Raw genomic sequence first — 19,823 nt, forward strand, 5'->3', positions numbered from 1 at the left:
ATAATTTAGTTAGGTGGGTAGTTACTGCTGGGGAAAGGGACTGGAGTAGGTGGAAGAAAATAGGGTTGCTAGTGCAGGTAGCAGGGCGTGAAGAAGAAAAACCAGCATGTTCAAAAGATGGAAAGTGAATTGGATGAACGGAGGGAGGGAAGGGAGGAAAAGGGGAGAAGGAAAAATGTATGCCATTAGGGGCTTTGGGAGATAATTTCCTGTAAGATATTGTCACATTTTCTTTAAAATTAATAGTCAGATCTTCAGGGCTGGATGATGGTGATGGGGATTGTACTTTTGAACTAAGGAGGAAGTGAAAAGTATCAGTCATTTTGGATTGTCGAATAATTAGGTGGTGAGAGTTGTGAAGTAAACTTGTTTGGCAAAGTGAAAGGCAGAGTTATGATTAAATTATGAGCTTATAGCAAAGTTCAGCACATCAAGAGCACCGCTCAAGAAAATGTTTGCTACGCGTCATGCTTGCAGATGTCCAGTTTCGGACTGGGGTGTCTGGGGCCCACATGAGGAATTGATCCTCAGGGACCAATCAATAGCTATATGCAAATACCTGTTAGCAGTTATCCCTGTTATAGTGACGCGTCGACTGTAAATCACAGGCGGCTCCTGCACATCTACTGTGCGCCCCTATAACTGGGATGTACAATTATGGTAGTTTGCATTAAAGGGGTTCTTTGGTTAAAATAAGTTATCACCAATCCATGGGCTCCAAAAACTGAAGATAACGTATTGATCATTTGGGTCCGAACATTGGAAAACGCACCTATCGGAAGAAAGGGGAAGTTTTATACCTGTCAGGACACTTATCCCTATTTTAAAATGTAGCAGCAGGTGGGATGTCTGACCACATCTCTATTCATTCTCTTTTGGGCTTCCAGAAAAAAACAAGAACAGCCACTGAGAGAATGAATGGATCAGTGGTCAAGTCGCACAGGAGCTCCAGTCTGATGGGGATAAAAACTCCACATTCTACAAATCGGTGCAGGTCCCTGCATTCAGAACCCCACTGATCAATAATTTATCACTTACCCTGTGGAGAGATGATTACTTGTTTTCCCCAGAGAACCCCTGCATGTGCATCTCTGCCGCTCTTTTCCAAGTATTTAATCACTAATGGAAATAAAGAATCTTCTTTAGTGATGAGCGAGCATACTCGCAAGTACTCGGTACTCGCCCGAGCATCTCAGTACTCGAGATGCTTGGAGCTTGCCGAGTACTTGTGAGATGCTCGGGCGGATGCTCGGGCCCCCTCCCTGCATGTTTGGTGCTCTTTAGAGCGCCAATCAACATGCAGGGATTGCCTGCCACTCATTCTAATGCCGCAGCCATGGTGGTTGTGGCATTACAGTGATTGGCTGGCCGCACAGCGTCATCAGGTCTATATCAGACCTGGCGCCACTGTGCTCGTCACAGTCACTCCGGAATCAGGCAGAGTAGGGAGAGGTGCTGCTGCGTCAGGGAGAGATTTGCTTGTGTATAAGGTAGTGTAGGGAGAAAAACCGTACATTATACATATCCATCTTAACAAACAGTCCTTTTGAGGACTAACTAATCCATCTGCAGAGATATCAGGCAGGAAGGGTATATAGGCAGGTAGTGCATATAGCACAAGAGGCTCCATTCAAATTCTGCCTCCTGCTGCTGTTAGATATTTCGATACAAAGGCCCAGGTCTCAGGGGCCAGGAATACTTTTTTTGGATCTTAATCCTCATTATTTGCTTAAAAAGCAATCCAGAGAACATGGTTTTTCTGCGCCATATGCTTGTTGGCACTGCAGAATACAGCCAGGTTTTTTCCATATTACAGCACTAGAAATCCAGCTATTTAAAACTGTGTTTTTTCCGTCACACGGATCACATAAGTTCGCTCCAAACTCAGTCATTTGTAGTGAGCATGGAAGATACTGTCCTCCATTTAAAATGGGCAAGCCACGTGGCAAGGGACGGGGAACTGGACGTGATGGTACATGCAGAGGCCGTGGGCAAGCTGAAATTGTGCCACAACAAACACCCACATCTTCTCGCCCGACCTTCCTGTCCCAATTCCTAGTGGACCACAGCACACCACTATTGAACCCAGAGCAGTGTCAAAAGGTTGTTGGTTGGATAGCGGATAATGCTTCCAGTCACTTAGCTACAGCCACCACTACGACCCTGTCTTCCAAACGGTCAAGTCTCAGTAGCCGTGAGTCTGGACCGCATATTCCTCACCCTGATCCTCCTTCCTCCCACCATGCCGAGTGCCCGGAGACAACTGATCCCACACTTGGACACTCCGAAGAGCTGTTCACTTCTCCATTTATAGATTCGGGCCTTTCGCCGGGTCCATTTGAAGCGGGGCAAGAGGAGATCGCATGTAGCGATGCCCAAATATTTGAACAGCCACGGTCACACGAAGGGGACGGTGGGAAAGTGTCACAAGAGGTGGACAATGATGAGACACAATTGCCAGAAAGTCAGGAGGAGGACCAGGGTGAGGAAGTGGAAGACGAGGTGGTGGATGATATAGTAATTGCCCCAACCTGGCAGGAGGACATGCAGAGCGAGGACAGCAGCACACAGGGAGAGGGAGGCAGAGCACCCCAACAGCCAGGAAGAAGCAGTGTGGTGGCCGCAGACAGAAGGCAGGCAACCGCTCCCCGTAACACCAACACGAAGGAAGTTGCCAGTACACTTGTTAGGTCATCCTGAGTCTGGTTGTTTTTTAAAGACTTTAACCCCAAAAAGGCCATTTGCACCACCTGCCAGGCCAGCATCAGCAGGGGTGGCAAAACGACCAGCCTGACCAGGCACATGACAGCAAAGCACCCGACGTTGTGGGCCCAACCCCAGGGTCGAGGAACAGTGTATGCAGGTGGCACCATTGCTTCTTCCGCTGTTGTGCATGCAGGCCAATCCCTGTCCATGGTGCATGCAAAGATGCCTCCTGCCCTGCACCTGTCATTGCACACTCTCAAGTAGCAGCATCAGGAAGCACGTCCATGTCCTTGTCCCAGCACAGCGTTCAGCTGTCCATACCCCAGTCCTTGGACTGCAAGCACAAATATGCAGCCAACGCCCCACAGGCCACACTACTAAATTCTCACATTTCACGACTGCTTGTGCTCAAAATGTTGCCTTTTAGGCTCGTGGAGACAGAAGTATTCCGCAACCTGATGGCGGCGGCCGTCCCTCGGTACTCGGTACCCAGCTGCCACTATTTCTCCCGGTGTGCCGTCCCCGCATTACACAAGCACGTGTCCCAAAACATTAGCCGTGCCCTCAACAATGTAGTTACCGGGAAAGTCCACCTAACCACAGACACGTGGACAAGTGCTTGTGGGCAGGGACGGTACATCTCGCTGACGGCACACTGGGTTAACACAGTGGAAGCCGGGACCCAGTCGGACTTTGGGACGGAACATGTCCTTCCGACGCCAAGGATTGCGGGCCCTAGGTCAATCAGGGTTACCCCCACGGTCTACAGCTCCTGCACCTCATCCTCCATCTCCGAAATGACCATATCAGTCACAAGCTGGAAGCACTGCAGCACTGACTCGGCCAAGCGGCAACAGGCTGTGCTGAAGCCAATATGCTTAAGTGACAAACCGCACAATGCTGAAGAGTTGTGGACAGCTCTGAAAGAGCAGGCAGATCTGTGGCTCACACCGCTGAACCTACAGCCAGGCATGGTAGTGTGTGACAATGGCTCTGAGGCGAGCTCACACATGTACCATGCCTGGCTCATGTGCTTAACCTCGTGGTTCAGCGGTTTCTCAAATCCTACCCGGAGCTACCGGATCTGCTTGTTAAAGTAAGTCGCCTGTGTGCCCATTTTAGAAAGTCACCTACAGCTTCCGCCGCCCTTGCCGTGTTTCAGCTGCGTTTGCAGATTCCGGCTCACAGACTGATGTGTTATGTCCCCACGCGTTGGAACTTTACACTGCAGATGTTGGAAGGATTTGTGAGCAGAAGAGGGCAGTTGTTAAGTACCAGCATCAACAAGGCCGTCTGTATTCAGTTCAGACTCCAAACATAAGACCTCAGGAGTGGACATGGATGTCAGACATATGTACCATCCTCCAAAACTTTGAGGACTCCACCAAGATGGTGAGCAGCGATGACACCATAATTATCATCACCATCCTGCTTCTCTGTCTTCTGAAACGCTCTCTGCTCACAATCAAAGAGGATGCATTGCAGGCGGAGCACGATGAGATGGAGCAAGGAACCATACAGTGTGATTAAACACAGCCCAGCCTCATCTCATCCCAACGTGGATTGGGAGAAGAGGAAGAGGAAGAAGAAGAAGAACAGGAGCTAGTTTCATTCGCTATAGATGGTACTACCTGCACAACTGTCATACCGTCTGTTCAGCGTGGATGGCCAGAGGACAGAGAGGAGGAGGAGAGCATGGTCAGTCATCCTCTTGGTGAGGACATGGAAAGTCTTGCCTGTCAGTAGTCTGGCACGCATGGCTGAGTTTGTGTTACGCTGCCTTTCCCATGATCCTCGTGTCCTCAAAATTTTGGGTGACAGTCATTACTGGTTGGGGACACTTCTAGACCCACGCTACAAGGAGAACTTTATATCTCTTATTCCTGAGGCGGACAGGTCTACAAAAATGGGGCAGTACCAGAAGGCGCTTGTTGCGGAACTATTAAAAAAATTCCCATCTGAAAAAGCTGGCGGAAGAGGGCACACTTTGTTGGACAACCAAGGAGTACAGGTGAGAGACACAACTTCAATCCAGCAGAGGCAGGGGAACACTGTCAAAGTTCTGAGAGAGTTTTCTCAGCCCCTCCCATCGCACAGGCCCTGAGGCGCGAGGTACTCTCACAAGGAGTGCAAAGTTTGGGAAGATGCTGAGGGAGTACCTTGCCGGTAGTACCAACATCCTCCGTGATTCTTCTGTGCCTTATAATTATTGGGTATCCAAGCTGGATAAGTGGAATGAACTGGCTCTCTATGCCTTGGAGGGGTACCCTCAGGGGTAAATGTTTGTCAGCCCATACACTTGTGTGCATGGGCATTACAAGTATAGGAGGCCCACTCCTTTCTAATGGGAACATTTTTTTTTTTTTTTAAATGAGGCCCTCCTCCACGTCTCTTTCAAGGGGCATTGGAGTGCCTTGCATTCATTGCATAGGTCAACACTATGGGAGACCCACTTCCTAATAATGGGAACATTGTTTTCAGGAGGCCCTCCTCTAAGTCTCTTCAAGGGGGTATTGGGGTGCATCCAAATTTTCAAAGTGGTATTGGAGTGCATCCAAATTTTGGGCAGCCCTGCCACTCACTTCATACGCATTAACAGTATAGGAGACCGACTCTTTAGTAATGGGAACAATAAAACATAGCCGGCTGATGGCTCTCTAAGAATAGTAAAGGTCGCCTGATGGCCCTATAAAAATAGGCTTTGTGACTTTCAGAGTCCCTCCTTCATAAATGAAACACGATGTGTCTGATGATATCTCACACACCACATGGCCAGATAAGGTTGTAAAATGTTAAAATGACATTTCCTGGTGAATGCATTTGTCACGGTTGAAAGCAATGCAAAAGTGAAAAAAACTTATCAAAAACGCTACGTGTGAACATAGCCCAAGGTGTGGCGAAGCATTTTCGTTTTTGGTTATTTATTTTGCTTTATATACAAGTCATTACCCTGAACATATTTCCCAGGAAAATCCATTTTGGTTTCGTTTTAGTATGTTTTATTGTGAGTCCGTAAAAGTTGCATAATACCTCTGACAATGTTGTTGACAGAAGTGACCTGGGAGTCAGAAATGCTTCAAGGGGTCTTCCCCATGCTGTCCCCATGTCATTTGAGCACTGTTCCCATCGATTTGGGCAATTTTTAGGCCCTCTGCAGACCGCCGGTGGGAGCCGCATGAAAAATGCTCGCGTTTCCCATAGACTTACATTGGGCTCGTTGCTCGGGTCGAACACCCGAGTATTCCCATGTGCTCGACCCGAGCATTTTAGTGCTCGCTCATCACTAATCTTCTCCTAATTAAGACAGAACAAATGACCGCCATACACAACACAATCCACTATACCAACACCACTAGTACCACATACAAGTGAAAAATACCGCCACACTATGACAGGACTACATATTTCCAGCATATAGCGACCAAATAATACCACATACAACAGACAAATACCGCCACACCATGACCAGACCAGATCTTACCAGCATATAGCGTCCAAATAATTCTCCATCATTGCCATATCTACCCCCCGACCTCCTCCTTCATCATCATTGCCATATCTCGCTCCCCTGACCTCCATCATCATTGCCATATCCCCCCACCATTATTGCCATATCTCCCCCCACCTCCTCCATGATTGTCATATTTCCCTCGACCTCCTCCATCATCATTGCCATCTCCCCTCCCCCACCTCCTCCATCATCATCTTCGCCATATCCCCCCCCCCCCCCACACTATCATTATTGCTCTCCCTCATCCCCAGTGTGTTAAAAAAAAAAAAAAAAAAAAAAAAAAAAACACAACACTTCTTATCCGCTAGTTAACCCGCAGCGTCCTCGTTGCTGGCAACTTTCTCCCTGACACAGGCGCGCGCTGCATAATGACGTCATCAAGCCATGCGAGCCTGTGTCAGGGAGAAAGCGCTGGGCAGGAAGCAGAGGATGGATTCCTCAGCTCTGCTGCCATTTTCCGCCTGTCAGCAGCGGAGATGGAGGGATCGCTCGCTGCCCGCCGCACATGATGAAGGCAACCTGGCCATGGTCCCCACAGAGCCTGGGTGTTCGAGAAGCAGGTCAGATTTCCCTCATCAGTTGCACTGCAAGGGCCCCCCTGCACCTCCGGGCCCCAGTGCAGGTGCACTGGTGGCCACGTTAACCAGCAGGCCCCTGTGTGTCCTGCTCAGGGGCCCGCCGAGGACCCGGGCCCACCGGAGAGTTCTCTGGTGTCCCAATGCCCCAGTCCGAGCCTGCAGACATCTATGTGCACTTGTTCTGTGTGTAGGAGGGGCCACTTCATAGAGGACGCTCAAGTATCTTATTATAATGTTTTGCAGCTAAATTGGACAAGGAAGGAGGAGATTAGGGACAATAAAGACTATAAATTCTTTATACATTGCTGGGTTTTAAGGGTATGAAGACTTCTATGTATGCGGTATGTCTGAGGATCCTAAGTGGAATTAAAAATTATAACAGAATAGTAAACAAGGTTATGGTCATAGAGCGGGAGTTAGTAAAGTCATAAAAACTTATTAAGTAAGCCACTTTAAACCCTAGGTCTAAAATAAAATGTCCATATGTCATTTGTGACAAAACAGTTTCTTATCTTAATCAGCCAGACATTTAGATTTGTTAGGCCAAGAGAAATACACTAATGTGTTTGTGATGACTTGTGAATGCATGTGTATTTCTGTGGTGGGTCAAGAAGGACAGACCAGTATTTGTATAACCCTGAATGTGGTCTTCTCTTGGTTCTGAAACAATGATGTTTGTTACTATGTTATGTTACTAAAGCCAGCTAGATGTTGATTTAAAGAGTTATACCTGCTATATCAAATATGTAAATTGATTAAATGCTCAAACAATGAGACCCGAGTGAGCCTTGCACCTTTACCTCTGACCTGTGACTGATGACCTTAGCCACATATGCAACTATAAAACGGGGTTTTCTATCCTGCTAAAAGAGAATTGAAAGGGACTTTACAAGGAGAATCAAAGATCAGATTCTCTTCAGACCATCAGCATGGTAGCATGGCTTTATCCAAAGAGACACAGATTTGGATTCTACATGATTCCAGCCTAAGGGTATATGGGCCTGACTGGAAAGATACGGTTCTGGTCCACTGACCAACAGAGAGCCCATGGATACATTTGGGCAGACCAGTTTGGGGCGATGAAGTCACCTGGCCCCATGTACATGTTGTTTGGGGTTGCCAGGTGGGACCCTCCGATCGCCTGGAACCCATGCAGACATTCGAAGAAGCCAGATTGGGACCAGCCGGTCATGTGACCCCATGCAAACTCTCGAAGAGGCCAGAGTGCGACCCTCGGGTCTTCTGGCCTTGTACCTCGATGGACTGTCAGCTTCCTAAGCTTGCCGCTACTTTCGCTCTGTGGGGGCCCGCTGGTTGAGGTAGTTGGCACTGGAAGTCCCAAAGTCGCAGCTGTTCTATCCCAGGCAGGCCAGCGGAAGGGTGAGACTGTGTAATGTTGTACCATCTTGGGTATTTGCTGGGACTGTTCTAGGTGTTATTTGCCCGTTTGGTGGTTCAATAAAGTATTGCCACACTGTTTTACCCTCACCCTGTGTTGTCTGAGCAGTATTATGCCCATGTCTTCACATCATTATTACCACACTGAAGCAGAACTTGTGCCTGAGTTATCACAGTGGAACTGGGGCTGTAACTGACTGCCAATATCCTGCTGCAACAGCTAAAAATCAAGGTTCATTTTGAGGTTCCGGACATTTTAGTCAATTAGATGTTGAGGTCAATAGTGATATCTATTGCCCCCAACCCCTACTTCCCTGATTGTACACATAGCAACCCATCAGCACCAGTGACCATTCAGTGGTTTGTTCTGCAGTCTACACTGTTATCCCTGTATTTACACAGAGATAACAAGGCATTTGAACAAGCACAAGGCTCTGGATGGACAAGTAGAGCCATGATGCTGGGGGCCACCATGATGCTAGGGCCAAGGGATTGTGATTACACAGGACTGATAACAGCCTTGTCAGAAGCTGAGTGGGAGAGAGGCGAACAGCTAACTGCTGTACAGAAATCAATGTGCTCCACTCCTGGAATGTTACTACTGTGAACACTCCACTTTGCCATGCACTGGTGCTCGAGCTCATGGAAACTAACTGTATACTATGTAAGATAAAAGCTCTCACTGCAGGAGAATGACAGAAGATTGACTTGCTTTTTCTATCGGAAACTTGCTTATTTTCATACTGTAAAATACTCCTTTAATAAAAGTTAATATATAAATTATATGTACCCCAAAAGGATGCAAAAATAAAAACAAAACGCAACTCATCCCAAAAAATAAACAAGACCTCACACAGTTACATCAGGAGAACTAAAACAAATAATGACTCCTGGAATGAGCCAGACAAAACATAAAAAAAAAAATCAATACTCTTCAGTGCAGACTGACGGGCCATATATATCAGACTCAGATAGGAATGCAATGCTCAGACAGGCCAGCGGCTCTCCCGACCTGAGTTTGAAAGAGTCATGTATTTCTATGGAGAAGTTATGCTCGGGAAGGGAGAGCCATTCTGTGCACAGTGTTCCGATCTCGGTCAGATTTATAACGCCGTCTGACTGCACCCCAAAAAATAAATAAATAGGAAACATCAATTTGGCCAAAACATGCCTGGTCTTTAAAATGGTCGTCTCACAAGGAACATTTATGGTATATTGACCGGACATACCATAACTGTCTGATAGTGTCTGGTAGATGTGGGTTGTACCTATCTAACGTTAGAAAACCCATGTAACAGGTTAAAAAAGAAAAAAGTAAAACAAAAATTCTATATACTGTAAACTGTGCATGCACATTATATACCCACAACATGATCAAAAACGGAAAAGAAATGTGGTTTTGGTTTTCTTACCTTGCTTTATGAATCCATCATTAAATTCCGGTTTTATAAATTCATGTAGAGGCAAGTTTTTTATTAAATGATAGGTACCCATTCCAGCAATGACATGCTTTAGTTTATCGGGTAGATGTCTACATTCAGGTAACAAAACAGACACCTGGATTAATAAAATAACATTAATGTATGAATTCTGTGAGGATGGGCTGGTCATTCTGTAAAAGGGAGTGACATTTCTGTCTTGTTCTTCTTTCAATGACTGACATTAAAGTCACTCAACACTCATAAAACAATGAATATAAAATATATTGACGATGCTGGTTTCTTATTCGTCAATTTCTTATTCTGCAATTTCTTTTCTTCTGTTTTTTTTTTTTTTTACAGGTTTAACAACAAAAATAAAAAATTACAATAATAAAATACAATCCAGCAAGGTGCCCTGATGTGAATAGGTTTAAAAGCAGCTACAAAAGTTGTAAAACTGGCACAAAAATGAGCAAAGTGGGCACTGAAGGACATTATTGAAAGGGTTAAATGACTTTGGGCCACTGATCTCATACTGCAGACACAGAGATCAGGCTGCCCCATATTAAATTCAGGTCCCTATAGCCTGCCCCAAATTGGTTATGGGTATCAGAACTGGTATCAAAGCGGGTAGACAGTAGATTTTGATGATTTGAATACGTAGCTGGTGTTTTCAGGGGTGAAATGACGGTGGGTCACTGATCTCACACCTGCATTTCATAGATAGTGATGGCCCACATCAAATTCAGGTCACTCCAGCCTGGCCCAAATGGGTTATGGGCATCAGAACGTGCATCAATGCCGGCAAATAGCCACTTTTCATAGATTTGAATAAGTAACTGCTGTTTCCAGGGGTTAAATGACGTTGGGCCACTGATCTCACACCACCATTACAGACAGTGATGGCCCGCATCAAATTCAGGTCACTCTAGCCTGGCCCAAATGGGTTCAGGCCATCAGGACGGGCCTCCGGCACAATCTCTTCTAACTACTGCTAATAGTAGGATTAATACTCATTATAATGAGCCCTAATAAAGGCTGTTTTTGCAGCTTTCAAAAATAAAAGTGGTGTGGAATCCCTGCCTAAACGCAGCTAAAATTGTGTCCCTCACTCAGCCGCACCTCTCTCTACTCTGCCTATTTTCGGGGTACACTGTGACGAGCATAAGGTCACCAGGTCTTCTATAGACACGATGACACTATGCGGCCAGCCAATCACAGTAATGACACTACCAACATGGCTACGACATTACAGTGACTTGGGGACAATCCCCGTATGTTTATTGGCGATCTAAAAAGCGCCAAACATGCGGCGTGGTGACTCGAGCTTCCGCCCGAACTTTAAAAAAATACTTGTCGAGTTACGAGCATAGTTCGTCAAACAACAAACAAGCATCTCAAGCATCGTGATGCTCGGGCGAGTAATAAGCGCGCTCGCTCATCACTACATTTAATCCCTAAAAAACACCAGTTACTTATTCAAATTTGTGAAAAGTTGCTATTTGCCCACTTTGATGCCCATATCCCATTTGGGCCAGGCTGGAGTGACCTGAATTTAAGGTGGGCCATCACTATGTATGAAATGCTGGTGTGAGATCAGTGGCCCACCATCATTTAACCCTTGCAATACACCATATACCATATTCAAATCAAAATTGACAGTCTGCCCGGTTTGATACCCATAACCCATTTGGGGCAGGTTAGAGGGACCTGAATTTGATATAAGGCACCCTGATCTATGTGTCTGCAGAGTGAGATCAGTGGCCCAGAGTCATTTAATCTTTACAATAATGTCCTTGAGTGCCCACTTTGATGCCCATTTTTGTGCCAGTTTTACAACTTTTGTAGCTGCTTTTAATCAGTTTTTAAAGACTCTGCCGATAACCCCAAAAAGACCATTTGCACCACCTGCCAAGCCAGCATCAGCAGGGGTGGCAAAACGACCAGGCAGACACCACCAGCATGATCAGGCACATGGCAGCAAAGCACCCGACTTTGTGGGCCCAACCCCATGGTCCAGGAAGTGTCTGCGGGTGGCACCATTGCCTCCTGCCCTGCACACTCTCAAGTAGCAGCATCAGGAAGCACATCCACATCCTTGTCCCAGCGCAGGGTTCAGTTGTCCATACTCCAGTCCTTGGAAAGCAAAGCACAAATATGCAGCCAATGCCCCACTACTAAATTCACACATTTCACAACTGCTTGCGCTCGAAATGTCGCCTTTTAGGCTCGTGGAGACAGAAGTATTCCGCAATCTGATGGCGGCGGCCGTCCCTCGGTACTCGGTCCCCAGCCGCCATTATTTCTCCCGGTGTGCCGTCCCGGCATTACATAAGCACATATCCCAAAACAATAGCCGTGCCCTCAGCAACGCAGTTACCGGGAAAGTCCACATAACCACGGACACGTGGACAACTGCTTGTGGGCAGGGACGGTACATCTCGCTGACGGCACACTGGGTTAACATAGTGAAAGCCAGGACCCAGTCGGACCTTGGGACAGAACACGTCCTCCTGACGCCAAGGATTGCGGGCCCTAGGTCAATCAGGGTTCCCCCACGGTCTACAGCTCCTGCACCTCATCCTCCATCTCCGAAATGACCACATAAGTCACAAGCTGGAAGCACTGCCTCGGCCAAGCGGCAACAGGCTGTGCAGAAGCTAATATGCTTAGGTGACAAACCGCACAATGCTGAAGAGTAGTAGACAGCTCTGAAAGAGCAGGTAGATCTGTGGCTCACACCGCTGAACCCACAGCCAGGCATGGTCGTGTGTGACAATGGCCGGAACCTGGTGGCGGCTCTGAGGCGAGGCGAGTTCACACAAGTACCATGCGTGGCCCATGTGCTTAACCTTGTGGTTCAGCGGTTTCTCAAATCCTACCCGGAGCTGCCGGATCTGCTTGTTAAAGTACGCAGCCTGTGTGCCCATTTTAGAAAGTCACCTACAGCTTCCGCCGCCCTTGCCATGTTTCAGCAGCTTTTGCAGCTTCCGGCTCACAGACTGGTATGTGATGTCCCCACGCGTTGGAACTCCACACTGCAGATGTTGGGAAGGATTTGTGAGCAGAAGAGGGCAGTTGTTGACTACTAGCATTAACAAGGCCATCGGTATTTAGTTCAGACTCCACACATAAGACCTCAGGAGTGGACATGGATGTCAGACATATGTACCATCCTCTAAAACTTTGAGGACTCCACCAAGATGGTGAGCGGCAATGACACCATAATTAGCGTCACCATCCCGCTTCTCTGTCTTCTGAAACGCTCTCTGCTCACAGTCAAAGAGGATGCATTGCAGGCAGAGCACAATGAGATGGAGCAAGGAACCATACAGGGTGACTACACACAGCCCAGCCTCATCTCATCCCAACGTGGATTGGGTGACAATGAGGAAGAACAGGAGCTAGTTTCATGTGCTATAGACGATACTACCTGCACAACTGTCATACAGTCTGTTCAGCGTGGATGGCCATAGGACAGAGAGGAGGAGGAGGAGGAGGAAGAGTAGGAGAGCATGGTCAGTCACCCTCTTGGTGAGGACACAGAAGTCTTGCCTGTTAGCAGTCTAGGACGCATGGCTGAGTCTATGTTATGCTGCCTTTCCCATGACCCTCACGATCTCAAAATTTTGCGTGATAGTCATTACTGGTTGGTGACACTTCTAGACCCACACTACAAGGAGAACTTTATATCTCTTATTCCTGAGGCGGACAGGTCTACAAAAAAATGGGGCAGTACCAGAAGGCCCTTGTTGCGGAACTATTAAAAAAAATCCCATCTGAAAACGCTGGCGGCAGAGGCAACAGTTCGTTGGACAACCAAGGAGAACAGGCGAGAGAGACACACAAATGCAATCCAGCAGAGGCAGGGGAACACTGCTAAAGTTCTGGTACAGTTTTCTCAGACCCTCCGATCGCACAGGCCCTGAGGTGTGGGGTACTCTCACAAGGAGTGCAAAGTTTGGGAAGATGCTAAGGGAGTACCTTGCCGACCATACCAACGTCCTCCGTGATTCTTCTGTGCCTTATAATTATTGGGTATCCAAGCTGAATACGAGGAATGAACTGGCTCTCTATACCTTGGAGGTCCTGGGCTGCCCTGCCGCTAGCATTTTATCAGAGCGGGTTTTTAGTGCCGCTACTGGAATTAAAACTGATAAGCACATCCTCCTGTCAACTGAAAATGCTTACAGGCTGACTCTTATAAAAATGAACAAGGGCTGGATTGGACCAGACTTCTCAACACCACCGAATGCTAGCAGCGTAAAACTCAAATCCAGTGTCAAAATCAGGAAGCATATACCCATGCACCTCTTCACACCCACACATGGGTATATGCTTCCTGATTTTGACTATTTGTCCTTGTCCTCCTCCACCACATCACCAGGGTGACCGTGGTCCGTGATGCAACACCCACATAATTTTTTTAAAGGGTGTTTATGATGCCCGTAAAAAAAAATTTTTTTACACAGTATTTTCAGGTATACCCCGCAGGGGTAAATGTTTGTCAGCCCATACACTTCATGCATGGGCATTACAAGTATAGGAGACCCGCTCCTTTCTAATGGGAACATTTTATTATGAGGCCCTCTAAGTCTCTTCCAAGGGACATTGGAGTGCCTCCCAATTTTTGGCAGCCCTTGCATTCACTGCATAGGCCAACACTATGGGAGACTCTCTCCTTTCTAATGGGAATTTGTCGATACTGTGGCCCTGCTCTGTGTCTTTAAATTCTTAGTGGGGTTTTTCCTAAATTTAGTCAGCCGTTGGACTCACTGCATACCCTATAACTGTATAGCAGGCTCTCTCCTTTCTAATGGGAACATGTTGTACTTGTTACTGTGACCCTGCTCTATGTGTCTTTAAATTCTTAGTGGGGTTTTTCCCAAATTTTGACAACCCTTGCAGTTACAGCATGGGCATTACCACTATAGAAGACCCGCTCCTTTATAATGGGAACATTTTTTTTTTACTGAGACCCTCCTCTGTCTTTTCAAAGGGGTATTGGGTTGCCTCCAAATTTTTGGCAGCCCTTGCATTCACAAACAGTATAAGAGACCCACTTGTTAATAATGGGAACAACAAATCATAGCCGGCTGATGGCTCTCTAACAATAGCGAGGGCCGACTGCTGGCCTTTTAAGCATAGTAAGGGCCGTCTGATGGCCCTATAAAAATAGGCTTAGTGACTGAGTCCATCCATCATAAATGAAACAGGATGTGTCTGATGATGTGTCACACACCACATTGCCAGATAAGGTTGTAAAATGTTAAAATGACATTTCCAGGTGAATGCATTTGTCTTAAAAAATAACGTAAAAAACAAACAAACAGTAGGATCTTTGTTTAGTATAAAAAACAGAGTCGCCAATGTAATCACATTGTTCAGCTCCTGCACCTCCTCCTCCATCTCCGAAATGACCACATCAGTCACAAGCTGAAAGCACTGCAGCACTGCCTTGGCCAAGCGGCAACAGGCTGTGCTGAAGATAACATGCTTAATTGACAAACCGCCCAAGGCTGTAGAGTTGTTGAAAGCTGTAACACAGCAGCCTGATCTGTGGCTCTCACCGCTGAACATACAGCCAGGCATGGTCGTGTGTGACAATGGGCGGAACCTGGTGACGGAGAAATGACAGCCGGAGTAGATATGGTTTCCCTCTATGCCAGTCCTTTCACCGAGCTAAAGAATATGGCTGTGGTGAAATACAACTCCCACTGAGAAGCTGTTTCAGATTGAAAAACATTGGGCCCACCAGAGGATTTGATTCTGAAGGCTCACCTTTCTCCTCTGCTCAAGAGCGTCATACCAGCTGCAAAGTTAGCGCTATCATGAACTCTCCTGAGGTAGAAGCCAGGGCACACTAGAGAATTCTCTGGTGGGACCATCCAACCCTGCCGAGAAGCAGTCCTGGCTAAGAATAGTGTGTGGGAAGGTTCCCGGACACTCTATGGCAGCTTTTTTACTGAGTTGGAAACACACGCAAACATGGGGAGAACATACAAAGTCCTTGCAGATGTTGTCCTTGCTGGGATTTTAACCCAGGATCCCAGCGCTGCAAGGCTTCAGTGCTAACCACTGATCCAATGTGCTACCGTTCACCCTCTAATTTTTAACAGGCTGGAGAAACTTGCACCTACTGCCACGCTAATCTTTAGCTCCTTTGTGAGAAACTAGTGTATTTGGACAGCCACTCAGTCTACCAAATAAAATTCCTGAGAAGGAAATTGGGGATGGCTTCGCTAATGGTACTGGGGGCAGTGCTAACACCATGGCGCCGTATCAAGGTTTACTGGAAATATTCCAACCTGGTTAGAGGCAACCAAATTCCCACAGAAAAGTACCAGCAGTAACGTTCGGGGACCCGCGCTTGTAGAAGGCGGAGACAACACCGGGAGAAATAGTGACAGCTGGGGACCGAGTATGGACACGAGGCATGAGGTTGTGAAAAGCTTCCGCCTCCACGAGCCTAAAAGGCCACATTTCAAGTGTAAGCAGCTGCCCAGAAATCTGGCAGTTTAGTATTGCGGCCTTTGGCTGGCTGCATACTTGCACTTGCATTCCAAGTAACAGAAAACTAAGCAGATGGTGCCCTCTATCATCATGATGGCCTCACCTCGGCACTTTGAACTCTCTGGAAGGAGAAGCCAGGGCCCACCGGACGAGTCTCCGGTTTTCTGGTGGGTCCGTCCAACCCTGCCGAGAAGCAGCCCTGGCTAAGAAAAGTGTGGGGGAAGGTTCCCGGACACTATGGCTGCTTTTTTAATGTGGATCGGCCATGCTTATGCATGTTATTTCTCAAACCGCATTGCAGATCAGGCAATTGCCCAACTCTGTAGCCATGAAATTAAATGCGCAAAGAAAGAGGTTTGTGTGTCAAAGCATCATCGACAAGTGCGAGTTGATGTTGGGCGGGCTGCCATTGCTTCTGCAACAAGCTGCATTAGAGGACTTCCTGGGACAAATGACACCCAGAGTAGATACGGTTTCCCTCTATGCCAGTCCTTTCACCGAGCTAAAGAATATGGCTGTAGTGAAATACAACTCTCAGCAAAAAAAGCTGTGGACTGGCTCCGTACCGTCCCTGGCCACATTCAACTGTCCACGTGTTTGTGGTTAGGCGATCCTTCCCAGTAAGTGCACTGGGGAGGGCACGGGTAATGTTGTGGGACCCATGCTTGTGGAAGGCGGAGACGACACCGGGAGAATTAGTGGCGGCTGGGGACCGAGTATGGGCACCCGGCTGCCGCCGCCATAAGATTGTGGACAGCTTCCGCCTCCACGAGCCTAAAAGGCCACATTCCAAGTGAAAGCAGCTGTCAAAAATTTGGCAGTATAGTATTGCAGCTGGTGGGTGGGTGGCTGCATACTTGCGCTTGCATTCCAAGGAATGGGGTAGGGACAACTGAACTGCACTGGGACAAGGACGTGGACGGTGATTGTTGCAAGCTTGCAACAACAGGTGCATGACGGGAGGCATCTTCACATGCTCCAAGGATCACTTATGATGGGCACACTTTTAGGCAGTGACCTGGGAGTCAGAGATGCTTCCAGAGGTCTTCCCCATGCTGTTCCCATGTCTTTTCAGCACTGTATGCATGTGTCTGATGATGTGTCACACACCACATGGCCAGATAAGGTTGTAAAATGTTAAAATGACATTTCCTGGTGAATGCATTTGTCTTGGTTGAAAGCAATGCAAAAGTGCAAAAACGCATCAAAAACGCTACGTGTGAACATAGCCCAAGGTGTGGAGGAGTATTTTTTGTTTTTGGTTATTTATTTTACCTTATATACAAGTCATTACCCTGGAAAGGATGTTCCTTAACATATTTCCCAGGAAAATCCATTTTGGTTTTGTATGTTTTATTGTGAGTCCGTAAAAGTGGTGTAATACTTTGACCACGTTGTTGACAGAAGTGACCTGGGAGTCAGAGATGCTTCCAAGGGTCTCCCCCATGTTGTCCCCATGTCATTTGAGCACTGTTCCCATCGATTTGGGCAATTTTTAGGCCCTCTGCAGACGGCCGGAGTGAGTCGCCTGAAAATGCTCAAGTTTCCCATAGACTTACATTGGGCTCGTTACTCAGACCGAGCACTCGAGTATTCCAATTTGCTTGACCCGAGCAACAAGTACCCGAGCATTTTAGTGCTCGCTCATCAATATTTATGATGCATTGACACTATGTATTTAGGACACGCTGTTTGACCTTTTGTGGTGTATATATAGTGTGCCATATACAGTACTTTACTTACCAGGTTTACCCACCTTCTTTGTATCTTTATCCCCCATTTGTTTTGATATTTTGTTATATTGATTTATCAACTTTTATGGTATATAAATAAAGATATTTTTATGCCCTTTATAAAGAAGTTCTCTTTTCTAAGTGATGTTCGCTCATGCTTCTTTTTTGTCTGTGATGATTATGGACTGAGGATGCCCTTTGTAGTTACTTTCTAGGACAGGTGTCTCACAGGCTCTCCTCTATACAGATAAGCAGCAGCTGTTGCCAAAATAACCTATGAATGCATTATATTACGGTTTCCTCAGTAGGTTTTCTTACATTTTACTGACACTACTCAGGGCTTCCAGCAGCACCACGTGCCTCTTATTTCTGGTCTCTCCCCCATTTGTATTCCTTCTGCTACAAGTCCCGGTGTACAAGTATTAGCCCCTCCCACGCAGCTCATTACCAACCAATCAGACTTCGGTTTCCTTTTCCACGCCGCATTGAATAACATAAAACACGGGCTCCGATTGGCTGTTAATGAGTGAACAGCAGCACTCACTTCTAGCCAGGGTTCATTGTTATAGTTAATGCGGGCTACACGTGCGGTGACGTCAGCAGACAGTGTGCAGCCATGGCCGCGCACACACTGTACTCACACTGTAGTTGTAGTGATGAGCCTCCACGTGGGAGCTGTGCCGGGACTTCTCCTGCAAGAAGCTGGACTTCTCACATACCAGCAGATGCCGAGGACACGCCTGCAGTGCGGGGAGCATCGCGACTGCCTTGTGCACACAGATTATTAGGACACTAGTGGATAAATTATAAAAAACTCTAACTGCCGAGGAAGGGGCGGCGATCACACGCCATTTCCTGCCTGCTGGGTGTAACACTCTGCCATCTGCTGGTGGATAGTCATGGTGCAGCGATCATAGGCTTATGGTGAACGCTCATACGGCCAGTAATAAAGAGAGATGTTGGGTGTACCACACTGCCATCTGCTGGCGGACAGTCCATAGTTCAGAGCACAGCGTTTTATAATAAGCGCTCATGCAGCCAATAGCGAAGACATGTTGAGTGTACCACACTGCCACCTGCCGGCGGACAGTACGTTTTTGCAGCAATCAGTTTTAATGTGAGCGCTCAAGCAGCCGATAGTGAAGATTGATGTCGGGTGTACCTCACTGCCACCTGCTGGCGGACTGTCAGGAATGCAGTGATAATAGTTTTATAGTAGGCGCTTATGCTGCCAGTAGGGAAGATTTATGCTGGGTGTAGATGCCTGTAAACAAATATCTATTTTTTTCTTCCAAGAAACATAACTTTTTTTTTTCCTGTAAACAAAAAAGACTGACGGTCACTTCCAAACCAAGAAATAAGTGTGTACAGGTGCTTACTAGGAGCAGCCATCTCCATATACAGCTAACAAATAAAGTAGCACTCTGCAATGCTAAGTATGCAAACATGAAATATATGAAATTTGAATAGCATTACTGCTCTAGAAAATAGGAATAACTGAGAAATCTTAGTGCATAAATTGGCCAATTCATGTGTACCTGACAGCCGCAATAAGGCATTTCTCGTTACTAGGACCCTACCAATGTGTATCCTATCTGTGACTAAAGTCTGCATGTGTATGGGAAGGCACAATCCTGCTGGAATTAAAAGTTGTTTATGTTGTACAGTACAGACCAAAAGTTTGGACACACCTCATTTAAAGATTTTTCTGTATTTTCATGACTATGAAAATTGTACATTCACACTGAAGGCATCAAAACTATGAGTTAACACATGTGGAATTATATACTTAACAAAAAAGTGTGAAACAACTGAAAATATGTCTTATATTCTAGGTTCTTCAAAGTAGCCACCTTTTGCTTTGATGACTGCTTTGCACACACTTGGCATTCTCTTGATGAGCTTCAAGAGGTAGTCACCGGAAATGGTCTTCCAACAATCTTGAAGGAGTTCCCAGAGATGC

General features: G+C 46.7%; 1 protein-coding gene across 3 annotated transcripts in view; it reads right to left on the reverse strand.

The window, feature by feature from the left end:
- Positions 1-18,753, reverse strand: part of RPP40 (ribonuclease P/MRP subunit p40) — a 69,093-nt gene extending 50,340 nt beyond the window's left edge. For 2 of the 3 annotated variants that reach the window (XM_073676658.1, XM_073676659.1), the window contains exons 1-2: positions 18,502-18,742; positions 9,606-9,750 (exon numbers count right to left, since the gene is read on the reverse strand). In XM_073676658.1, the coding sequence (XP_073532759.1) occupies positions 9,606-9,750; positions 18,502-18,618 (262 nt within the window). In that variant the 5' untranslated portion in view covers positions 18,619-18,742. Of the gene's footprint in view, positions 1-9,605; positions 9,751-18,501 lie in introns of all 3 variants that reach the window. The other variant, XM_073676660.1, reaches the window with a different exon arrangement.
- Positions 18,754-19,823: the final 1,070 nt, after the last annotated feature.

This window comes from Phyllobates terribilis, unplaced genomic scaffold, assembly GCF_046119375.1.
Source record: "Phyllobates terribilis strain yellow unplaced genomic scaffold, ASM4611937v1 Scaffold_4__5_contigs__length_816908805, whole genome shotgun sequence".
Lineage (NCBI taxonomy): Eukaryota > Metazoa > Chordata > Amphibia > Anura > Dendrobatidae > Phyllobates > Phyllobates terribilis.